We start from the raw sequence: 12,339 nt of genomic DNA on the forward strand, positions 1-12,339 counted from the left end.
AAAATAATAAGTGGAATGAAAATATATTTTTACTTTCTCAGACAAGGATTTTGAATGATTAATTGTCTGGTAATAGACTAAATGCTTTGTGGTATGTCCTGCTGTGAATGTGGTGGTTGTACACTAACAGGATGTGAAGCAGTGCCTATGAGTTATGTAGTTTTGAGTGAGCTGAATGGAACTTAAACAGATCTGAGAAGATGTGGCCAAACATAAGCTAACCATCGGCTACTTTTTAAAAATAATCGGCTGTGTCAACTCCTCACAGACAAAAGCACTCCTTATGGACATTTCACAATTTCTTTTTCAAATAAGTTTTTTTTCTTTCAGCATTATTCACTGGCTGGCACCAAACCACAAATGCATTGTAATGAGCAGGGGTAATGTTTATCCTAGGGGGTAGCTTGGCATAAAAAAATCTGATTTCATAATTTTTGGTGAGGTTTTGCTGAAAAATCGCTTTGACCCAACCCTTTGGGATTGCTAGGGGCACAAACCTTATATACTGTTTCAGACCAGTGGGCCTGAAAGAATTCCAAGTTGAATGCAGTTTGTTTAGAGAGTTTGTTATATTGTAGAGTTTGTTATATTGTCAACCAAAAGGCCTGAAAAGGAGCAGGAAGAAGAGGAAGATCGAGAAGAACATGCTTCAGTGGTCATCATGACACTATGACATTGTGGATTTATAAATCAGATTAATCTGTACTGAGTGAAAGTTCAATTTGACTACTACACACTGTAATGCATACTGACTTTTTTGTGGCCACCGAGATGTGAGTGTGAACACTTATGGAGTATATCTGAAGAAGCATGCAGACAAACACATTGTTCACTCTACCATACAAATCAGTAAAACGCGAAATGTGTGGTGGTCAGTTTTGACTGGAAAAGGATGCTAGTGTTTGGATGTGGCAGCTATACAGAGGGGGTTAGGGCAAGTTCTTTTTGATTTAATGCCTGTCAGATTGAGAAAGAATTATTCATTAAAATGCAGTGGTACTATGGGCCTCGATTCAAGTGTTTTTAAGTTGTGTGATATGTGAAGACTTTGCCTTTGCTGTTATGTAAAATTATTATAAAGATAGCTTTTAGAGTGAAGTCTGTTTAGGACAGAGTCATTGTGATACTTATCGTATTGTACCCAGTACTGAAGGCCCTCAGGGCTCGTGCCTACAGCCGAATCTCTGTCGTGGGGATATCCTTACCCAATGCTCTCATTCATACCATATTGCTTGAGCAATCAATACTGAGTGCTTTTGTGGTCTTAAGGCCAGAGAGGGCTTGGGAAGGTACATGGCACATATCATATGAACATTACATCTACTCACCTCTGTTCACAAATTCACGTTCATCAAAGTTCCTGAAAGTTTCTTGGGAACACATTTAATGGTTGTTCACACACACACACACACACACACACACACACACACACACACACACACACAATCACCCACACACACACACAGAAACTCACATAATCACACACAGAGCGAGTGTGAGTGAGTGTGATTGTCCTATTCTATCATCATAAGTGTGTCTCCTAACACTCATCAGTAAGACTACTGTACACTGTAGTTTGCCTTATATGGACTGTTTAATTTCACTCATGCTTTCAGACAGTCACAAAAGGCCAGTAATCTGTCCTTTTAATAAGTACTGACCCTCTTCAATTGCACTGGTTCCTACTTGGATGTTAAACCTTGAAAGCACCACGTCATGTCATTTCAAAGGTGCTTTCAAATTCTTTGAACAGAGGCGGCAAACATGTTCTCTCTCGTTCATTGTAAACAATTTTTGTGTAAAAATTCAGTTTCAACTTTGACCTTAGTCTTGCTCCTCTGTTCATAGAGTACTACCTTCCCGAAGTGCAAGTGTTCACAGACAGCAACACTTAAACGCAAATAAAGGCTTTAAACGCTTTCAAGGCTAAAAGGATGAACCATTACCTGTATAATGAGCAAAAATCCCCCCCTGACCATTCCACCAAAGAGAAGAGTTGTGTGCCAGTTGGTGTAGTAACTGTGCAGTTAAGTAGGGAAAGCTCCATTAAGAGTCTCTGGCAGCAGACACTAGCTAGCACCCATGGGTTTAGCCTCCTTAGCGAAGGTGTTTGTGCAGTGGGGCCATTTGCGAAAGCTGAAGATAGGACTGTGTGAAGTGAAGCTCTTTGAAAGTTTGTGCCATAAATACATAATTGAAGTTTTGATTCTACCACACGTCACACAACTTTGTTTTAAAGCTTAGGACATACATTAATTGTCAAGAATGAGATTAAATGGAGGTTACAGGTATAGAAAGTAGATCTGAGGTGAAGTGTAGCAGTTTTTTTTATCATTAACCATATGAGTTCTGTATGCTGTTTTAAGGTGTTTCTTTGTTCATCACAGTATGTGTATGTGCATGTGTTTGTGCATGTGTATGATGTACAACTTATTCCTGTACTCAGCACTGACCCATATGGATGTTGATTACAGTGAAATTGAAGTCTGAACTCTGTAGGGCCTTTTGTTTCCTCTTCCACTTTCTCTTCTGCTCCCCTCATCTCTTTACCCCTCTCTCTCCCAGTCTGCAGCTCTCTGAAACTTTGCAAACCCCCTCCACACACACACACACACACACACACACACTTCCCCCCTAGCCCAAACTCCTCTGCAATTGTGTCTGTAGACCCACTCAGAGAGCTCATCCTAGTTAAGTTGCCTTTTGATTAGCTGACGGCCCAGAGAGACGCGCGCCTGCGTGTGTGTGTGTGTGTGTGTGTGTGTGTACGTGCGCGCGCGCGTGTGTGTGTGTTTGTGCGTGTGTGTGTGTGTGTGTGTGTGTGTGTGCGTGGCGGCGGCGGTGGTGGGCGGCTGAAAGTGGGACAGGACGGCGGTTTTTTTTTTTGGAATTGGGGCTGAGATGAGGCTCAAACACCAGCCAGACGCCGCTGCCACACTTCAGAGTCTCGGCGTCACACTGAACCGAGCGTGAACCCAAGGCAGGAGACAGAGAGAGAGAGAGAGAGAGAGAGAGAGAGAGAGAGAGAGAGAGAGAGAGAGAGAGAGAGAGAGAGAGAGAGATAGAGAAGAGAGAGAGAGAGGGAGAAAAGAGGGACCGAGTATGGGGAGAAAGGGAGAGATAACGTTTGAAGAGAGTGAGGAGGGAGGGGGGGAGCGAGGGAGGGAGGGAAGGAGCCGGGGCGGAGGGAGACAGAGATAAGGCAGTCATTGTGTTCAGGAATCAGGAGCGGTGCGGCGGCGGCGGGCGGTGGCGGGCGGTGGCGGTCGGTGGCGACGACGGAGCGCCTTGCAAGCATCAGGGCTGCCAAAGTAGAGCGCTGCGTTGCGCCGCGTTTGGGGTGCCATTTCATGCTAATGACGACAGGACGCCTTGCCCGAAAATTGCCCTCGCATCTCTCCCGTCATGCAGCGCATACGCATACGCACTCTCACACACACACACGGACGCACACATGCTCACACACACACACACACACACACACACAGACACACAGACACACACACACACACACACACACGCACACACGCACACACACACACACACACACACATGCTCACATACACACTCACACACACACACACACACACACACACACACACACACACACACACACACACACACACACACACACACACGCACAATAAAACAAAAAAAGCTGTTGTAATGCATCCCAGACTAAGTCATGTATGTGTATAGTAATTTGCTTTGTGTAAGGGTGAAGAATCTCCCTTTTGTCCTGACACTGCCTGCATAGTCCTGACACACTGACTGCGGTAGAAAGGACACATCTCGGGAGGTGCGGAGTGGTTGTCGCTGCATGGTTGTAGCTCTTACAAGCCATTCTGACTGTGTGATGAGTGCTTTGTGAAGCTAGCTGTTGCAGGTCATGGGGAGTCTATGTTCGCCGAGTCTCGGAGGCTGTGTCCTGATCAGCCGGCAGTCGCACAGTCTGTGCCATTCCGTCTGTCTGTTTACAGTGGCTTTGTCAACTGTTGCATCAGTGACTGGGCGCCAACCATGAGTGTGTTGCTGTTTTTCGAAAAGGGAGGTGTGTGTGTTTGTGTGTGTGTGTGTGTGTGTGTGTGTGTGTGTGTGTGTGTGTGTGTGTGTGTGTGTGTGTGTGTGTGTGTGTGTGTGTGCTTGTCTGTTGTAGGTTGTAAGAAGCTAACTGAAATCAGCTAACCCCCACTGGGTGTGGATGTTTCACCTCTGTTGTCTTACTCGAGGCTCGCTCGCTCTCTCCCTCTCTCTCTGTCTCTCTCTCTCCTTCTCTCTCTCTCTCTCTCTCTCTTTCCCTCTCTCTCTCTATCGTTCTCAGCCATAGCTCTCCCTTCCCTCTGTTTCTCTCATTTATTTATTTGTTTCAAGCTCATCCTCATTTCTCACTATAGTCCATCTCCATGGTGCTTATTCTATTTGCTTTTCATTTTCCACATGTCTCCTTAGCGGTCATTCTCCTCTCTTCTCTCCGCCTTTATCCTCTCCCTCCTGTCTTCACTCTCCTCCTCCTCTCTCTCTCTCTCTCTCTCTCTCTCTCTCTCTCTCCTTCCCTCCCCCTCCCCTCCCTCTTTCTTGTTCTTCTGTTCTCCTCCTGTCATCCTCTCCACTGCTCGCCAGATGACGTCACCTCTTTAGTGCTAACAATGCTAGCAGCAGCTAGCACAAAGGCAGGCGCTAGCTCGGCGAAGGGGTGCCGACGGACAGGTCATAAACACAGCCGTCACCGTCGCCGCTGACAAACGTGCACACCTGATGCGTACAGAAAACTGTGCGGGCTCTATTTTTAGCCCGAGCCACGTAGCCTTGATTCATCACTCCTTTACCGTTTTTATGTGCTTCCTCTCCCTTGTCCTTTCCTTCTCCCTCCATTCAGGTCTTCCCATATCTCTCTCTCTCTCTCTCTTTCTCTCTGGTGCCCTCTCTCTTTCTGGTCTCAGTAATTAGGATGAACCTGCGCTGTCATTGCCGTGGCTTGACATGAGATGGGGTTTAAGGGCTCTGTCCGTCTCTGATTAGATAACAAAAGGAGACCCCATCAGCCCCACCCCACAACACGTGCACACACACACACACACACACACACGCACACACACACATATACACACACACACACTCACGCACGCACGCACACACACACACATGTACACACACATACACACACACACATACACACACACACACACACAGACACACACACAGCGCTTCACTCTCAGCTTCTTCTCTGTCAGGGAGAGACGCAGACCGGGAGACAGAGCAGAGAAGAGACAGAGAGAGCGCAAGGCGTGAGAGAGAGAGAGAGAGAGAGAGAGAGAGAGAGAGAGAGAGAGAGAGAGAGAGAGAGAGAGAGAGAGAGAGAGAGAGAGAGAGAGGGAGGAGATCTGGAGGTTGCAGTGTGTGTGGATGGTTGGGAGGGGAGGGAGCAGGCTGAGAGGAGTGGGTGTAAGGGTTTTTGGTTTTGCTGAGTCTAGCAGCCGACGTGCCATCCTCAATTTTTCATTAACACGATTGAGTAAGAAGGAAAAAGTGGTGGAATTAAAAAAAAGGGGGGGGGGGTGTAACAAGCAGGCAAGGAACAAGAGGGAGCAACTGGGATGCGTTGCCTTGACAACAAGTTTAGCAGGCCGCCCACTAGCTTGCTTGCTTGTGTGTGTGTGTGTGTGTGTGTGTGTGTGTGTGTGTGTGTGAGAGTGTGTGTGTGTGTGTGCATTTGCTTGTGCATGTGTGTGTGCTTGCGCGTGCCCGTGTTTGTGTGTGTGTGTCGGTGTGTGTTTGTGTTTGAGGTGGGAGAGAGGGTGATAGAGAGGGAAGAGAGAGAAACATTCTTTGTGTATAAGTGTTAGTGTGTGTGTGTGTGTGTGTGTGTGTGTGTGTGTGTTTGTGTCAACGAGCAATAATGGGTGGGTGCTTAGAAAAAGCGGTGCATGGCGAGGCTGACCGTGATTGGTCACACCTCTCTTGTCTTTGTGTGGACAAGAGCATGCTGGGATTGAGCCCAGAGGAAACGCTGTGCTTTTCCAAGGCTGCCGCCAACGAGCGCCTCCTCAGTCTGCCGGGATTCAGACCTGGGGAGGCTGAGAGAGGGCTGAGGTACTGCATATCTTATTATCTCTCTCTCTCTCTCTCTCTCTCTCTCTCTATCCCCCACTCTCCCTCTCCCTGCCTCTCCCCCGATCACACAGCCCTCTCCTGCTTTAGTCCTCTGCGCGCATGCTAGTTTGGTGTGAGCATCCGTCATGCGATGTCACATGATGTGACGGATGACGAGGTATTACTTTGAGGTGGCGTGTTTGAAGTGTGTATGGACAGAAAGCATTTCTTCCACGAGGTAATTGTCAAGCAGAGTGACATATCTACAATTACATGTGTTTTTGTGTGAATAAATATATATATTTTCCCCCACTTCTTCCTCCATGCTGTCTGTTTGATAGATAAGTGCGCCTGAAGACATCTGGTCCAGCAGTTGGTAGCCAGTAGTGTCAACAGATCTATGTGAATGCTCTTTTGCGCATATCTCCTCGTATGAATGTAAAGCTTTTAGCAATTCACTACTTTCCATAGAGCTTCAACAGTTTGCATGGGATGCCCGTTTGTCCTATGTTTTGTGTGTGAGTGTGTGTCAGTGTTTCTCCAAAAAAAAAAAGGACTGCAGGTTCAGTATCTGGTTGGACCACCGTTGAGGGAACTGTTAGAACAGTCTGCAGTGTTCTGGATCTGTCTAGACACTGTGGTTATGTTTTCGGCTGCTGCGAATGGTGACATTACTTTCTTTGGTTCGTCTCGAGAGACAAGTGTCGGGAGGATTTCTGAAACGCCAAACTTTTTTTCCCCCTTTGTGATTGACTCTGTGTCTCTGCCTCCGGGATGTCAATGTGTCTGAGTGTGAGATTGGTGAAAGTGGTTACGTCAGGCTTTTCTGGAAGACTGATGTCATCTTTTTCTGACCGCATGGGCTAAAGAACTGTTCTTCTTTTTTTCCTTCCATGAACCGATGTACGGCGGTGATATGTGGCATAATGTATGTTCAAATCTTCGTTAAAAAAAAGCAGTGTCGCTATGTTTTTAATAATTTCGAGGGATAAGCAAGAAGAGATGTTTGAATATTTCCCCATGACAGGGAAGTGGTACACATGGGTTGTCGCCACAACGTGATCTCTGAACGACCAGGTCGCCTGGTGAGGTATATTTTCTTGAGAATTATCAAGTCAGAATCCAGAGGGCGTGAATGGTGAGAGTTTAAGGAGCTTAAAGCATGTCATGGCAGGTACAGTATCTGCCCTTGCTGAGTGATGTGTTTGGATTTCTTCAACTGTCAAAGAATTGGTTCATTTGAATATGTAATATGTAAGGTGTACACCTAAATTTTTATGCTCATTTTTGAAAGAAAAAAAAACTGCTCTCTCTGGTTGTGTGGAAGTAAGCTTTGCTGGGCTAAAATCTTAGCATATCTCTTAGCACTCAGCATATTGTAACCTCAGGCATCAAGCTAACAGTTGGTTGTCAGACCAGACGTTCATCTTTATAACACAACACTTCTTCACCTCAGTGTCTATCTTTTGCCCATAGAGAGGGTACAGGCTAACCTTGACAGTCTGATGCTACTGTAGCTCCTCCACCGGGACAATAACTCAGATCTTGTAAGGACATAGTGGTACACAGGAAGAGGTGGAGGATATGTCGGCGTGTGTTTACACATGTGAGCATCTGCAAGTGCAAAGCTGTGCAGCCACAGTGGCGCTGAGGTGAATGATTGTATGTGCAGTTGTAGTGTGTGCAGTTTTGTGTTTGGTCGCTTTGGGAAAGAGGTCTTTTGTTTGTGCAGGCAGTGGTAATGTGTGTGTGTGTGTGTGTAGTGTGTGTGTCTGTGTGTGTCTGTCTGTGTGTGTCTGTCTGTGTGTGTGTGTGTGTGTGTGTGTGTGTGTGTGTGTGTGTGTGTAGTGTCTGTGTGTGTGTGTGTATTGTGTGTGTGTGTGTGTGTGTGTGTGTGTGTGTGTGTGGAGGAGGCAGTGGTGTGGAGCAAGGGGCTGAGAGGACAGCGGTGAGCAATGGCTCTCTGACAGCCTGCCAGCCGGGTGGGCAGGCACTCGCTCGTTGGTTCGCTCGCTCGCTCGCTCTCTTCCTCGCTCGCCCGCCCGCTCGCTCGCTCCATGTGGATGATGTCACCCTCCCCGCATCCTGCAGTGCCGATAGTGGCGTGCTGGACCTGCACTCCACCGCCGCTGAGTTACATCTCCCTGCTGAAGAGACAGTTTCCACAGAAATTTCTGGAGCATGGCACAGAATTAAGCTGCAGTGGTGCTTTTATGTAGATCTGTCTGCATTTTTATGCATCGTACGACAGCAGCGTGTAGTAGACTGTCGAGGGCATAGGGAATGTGAGATTTTTTTTTTTGATCATGCAGGATCGTTGAAAGGCATGTTTGCTCCTGTGTGTTGAATGTTTAAATGAAGCTACTGATGCGTTCCCTTCTGTGAGATTTGATGAATGATTGTTTTTTTTTTTTTACGCCGTATCTGAAGAGGTTAGAGCCCTCACTCTTGATGCTGCACGCCCGTGTCTAGCTGTATCGAGTGTGACAAGTCTTTATTTAGCTTCGTATGCGTGTATATGACACCTCACTGCCACACAAACATAAGTGAACAGCTTAAACCATCTTCTGGCTTTGGGCTTTGTCTTGAGTTTGTCTGACAATTCATCATTACCGTGTCGTAGAGAGCAACATGCAGATGACATCACAGCCTCAGAGTGAAACATTAGCTGGCAATATGATTCTGGAACTTTCAAAGATTCATTATGTCATTGAAACCATCTATGCTTTGAGCCCTACTTGCTGACTTACTGTCAGGATTGTGCTACTAATTAATCAAACACTCTCAGTATTCATCTTACATTGTTATATGTATTTGCTTTTCACCCCACATGAGCAGCACCACAAAATCTACCAGAAAGAGAGAGGAAAAAGAAAGAGAGAGAGAGAGATAGATAGAGAGAGAGAGAGAAAGAGAGAGAGAGAGAGAGAGAGACGGAGTATGATATTTGCCCTTCAGGACAAGGTCAGGCAGTACTCCAGTTGTTGTGCAGTGATTGTAATCCAGCAGCATGGAGCTTGATTCAATAAAACAATAGTACGGAGGGTAATATCATCTGTGGAGGAGGCTGTGTGTTTACGGAGGGGCTCTGGGAGTGCAAATGGGATCAGTGTGACATGGGGAGGCGCTGCCTACAAAAGCATAAAGGGGCTTAATGCTGACTCGACAGCACCGGGGGGTCAGGGCCAGGCCTGTGCTGGAGGAGGAGGAAGTATCACTGCATGTCACCACACACACACACACACACACACACACACACACACACACACATATGTATTCATACTGTACACACACACACACACACACACACACACACACTCACACACACACACACACACACATATGTATTCATACTGTACACACACACACACACACAAACACACACTCACACACACACACACACGCACACACACACACACACACACACACTCACACGTATACAAACAGAGATAAGAAGTCCATCCTATCTGCATATACTCCTTCTCCAGTTGTTTGTCTTCCATGACTTGACCTCCTACGCTGTATTTATTTGCACCTTTTCCAGCTCATCAGAGCCTTTATCTGACATCTTTCAGTCAGACTTCCATGTTGATCACAGCACTGGAACACTTCTTATTAAGGTTTTACTGTAGTGACATACTCTTCATTGACACTGTTGATTATAATGTACTACTACACAGACTGGACCATTGAGATGATCAAGATCACATTTCAGACATGCGCAGGAAAGATGTTCAGTTCCTTGAGCTATATAGGCCTAAGGGATTACTCACAACGGCCGATGTGACGGCCAATGTGGCTGCGAATGCATTGCATGTTGTACCCAGGATCCGTTCGGCACTCTTGCACAAAATGTGCCACCAGAAGCCAGAATGCCTAACCAAAGAAACCAAAGCAGAAAAAGCCTACATCACCAACAGAGCAGTCTTTGTGGTTATTGAGCAGGCATCTTCCTTCATCAATGTTACGTTGAATACTGTCATTTCTAAACTATTAGCCGTGGCTATACTGTACATTGATTTTGCAACATGTATTCAGCTATAAAGGTAATACATGGGGCAGTACATGGTTTTGTTTCTTTTAACTTAAAACACTATCCTGCGGCTTATACACAATGCAGCTAATACACAGGACATTACTGTAAGGCCCATGACACTTCCAGAAGGCTCAACAGTGGTGTCTGTTTCAGTCACTATGGGCTGGGACATGTTACAGAGAGGCAGAAACAGAAAGTTACGCATAATACGTTGAACTGATTGTTCACCATCAGAAAATATATCTCACACCACCATCCATGACAGCCATGTACTTCAGTGGTATATTTAAGGACCTTTATCATTAGATCTGATCCGATGACACCCAGAATTTCTGAATGCTCTCAATAAGTGACTATGCTATTTATCAGCGAAAATGGATCAGTATATTAATAGTTGCACAGAATTACTTTCAACTGATTTAATACTTTTTAGCCTATAGTGCACTGTTATACAGGCCAGGCCAGTATAACAGTGCATATATTTCTTTAATATTTGATTTCTCATGGGAACATGCGTGTGGGTTGGTGAATTGAACTCAATAATATGCTGCAAAATCTGCTGCTAGATTAATGTGACCAAGACTGGAATGTACCACAAGACTACACATGTCCAGCGTGTGTGTGTGTGTGTGTCTGTCTGTGTGTGTGTGTGTGTGTGTGTGTGTGTGTGTGTGTGTGTGTGTGTATTGCAGGTCACAGTGCCATGGTTAGAGGCCTCTGGTTTCTAGTTCTCTAGAGGCTCCAACTTTGGACAAAAGCTAGGACACTCACTTTGTATTGTTAGCATTAAGCCTACACAGGACAGCAAGATGATGGTGAAATGTGTGAATGTCTGTCTGATCATCGATGAGTGTCTATGGCCTAAATCAGCGCAGTGTGTGCAGCACCAAGGGCTTGTTTGTGGTGATTGTGATTCATTCAACATGTTTACTTGGCGTCACAGCCGTCAGGAAATAGGTTGCTCCTATTCATGGGTTTCATCAGGTCCCTTTCCACAGGTGTATAGAATCAAGCACCTTGATTATCAATGCAGACTGCATGGTGCTTGATTAATACACCTGTGGAAAGGGACCTGATGAAACCCATGAATTGGCTGTGTAGCTAGCCTACATGTAGCTGCTACCAGGAAGTGTAGTAGATGTAGAGATGCAGTTGTTGTAGTTATTTTTTCTGGATTACTGAATCTAAAAAGATCATGACAATGCTAGTGAGTTTAGCAACTAATTATCTAACATACTGTACGTATTCTTGAAATACATCAGTATGGTGAACGTGGCTGTCTGTCAAAAGCAGTGAGCAAGTATGTATTCTTTACATATTTGTGTCCAAATAATGTATGTCCAAATATCACACTGTTTCTGGAGCAGTTTTTGTGATCCTGATTAAACATCACAAGCATAACCTGACATTTCCTTTTCTATGCTACTTTGTCCTTACCTATGTCTGTGTGTTTCAGCTGATGAATTAAATTAATTGTTTGTAATAATTTCCCATAATTCCAGGCTTCCTGAGGGCCCTTGGTCCTAAATCCTCTGTGGATGACCACTGCTATAGAACTTATTTAAACGCTAATGAAGAGTCACCACCTTGGTATCTTTCTGAAAGAAGGATTGAGTTAACCTCTCTTTGCTCTTGTTCCCCCTCTTGCCCCTTCTCTCCTCCCTGCTACAGGTGATGTATCTCCCATCAGTATGTCACCGATCAGCCAGTCCCAGTTCATCCCGCTGGGGGAGATTCTGTGTCTGGCCATCTCAGCCATGAACTCGGCCCGCAAGCCCGTCACTCAGGATGCGCTCATGGAACACCTCGCCACCTGCTTCCCAGGTAATCATCTCCACACCCCCTTATGGCCTGCTGCATGGCACCCGATATTACATTACACTACATTACATTTGGCTGACGCATTTTTAGCCAAAGCGACTAAAAGCATGGCAATATGCTAGAGTGTCTTCTTGGTTATTTATAGTAGTAATCTCAAGGTATATTTAGGTACAGTTTGGCTCGGAAGTTGGAAGGTAATGTGTAACTTTGACACAAATGAACTACAGTAAGATTTGATAACATGCATAACATGTCCGCATTCATTCTGTTTGAACGCTAATTAAAGGTCACTATCACCCACTGGCTGATAGATTCGAAAGCTACGTTGTTTGCAACTGACAAAATGGAGTTTCATATTGCATACAGTTTTCATTACACCGAACTCCCGTGGA

At 45.5% G+C, this 12,339-nt stretch overlaps 1 protein-coding gene across 1 annotated transcript in view; it reads left to right on the plus strand.

Annotated features, from left to right (window-relative positions):
* stox2a (storkhead box 2a) overlaps positions 1–12,339 on the plus strand; it is a 44,064-nt gene that overhangs the window by 18,719 nt on the left and 13,006 nt on the right. Inside the window, exon 2 of the mRNA XM_062551433.1 lies at positions 11,798–11,950. Coding sequence (XP_062407417.1) covers positions 11,798–11,950 — 153 coding nt within the window. The remainder of the gene's footprint in view (positions 1–11,797; positions 11,951–12,339) is intronic.

Source organism: Sardina pilchardus, chromosome 2 (assembly GCF_963854185.1).
Source record: "Sardina pilchardus chromosome 2, fSarPil1.1, whole genome shotgun sequence".
Taxonomy (NCBI): domain Eukaryota; kingdom Metazoa; phylum Chordata; class Actinopteri; order Clupeiformes; family Clupeidae; genus Sardina; species Sardina pilchardus.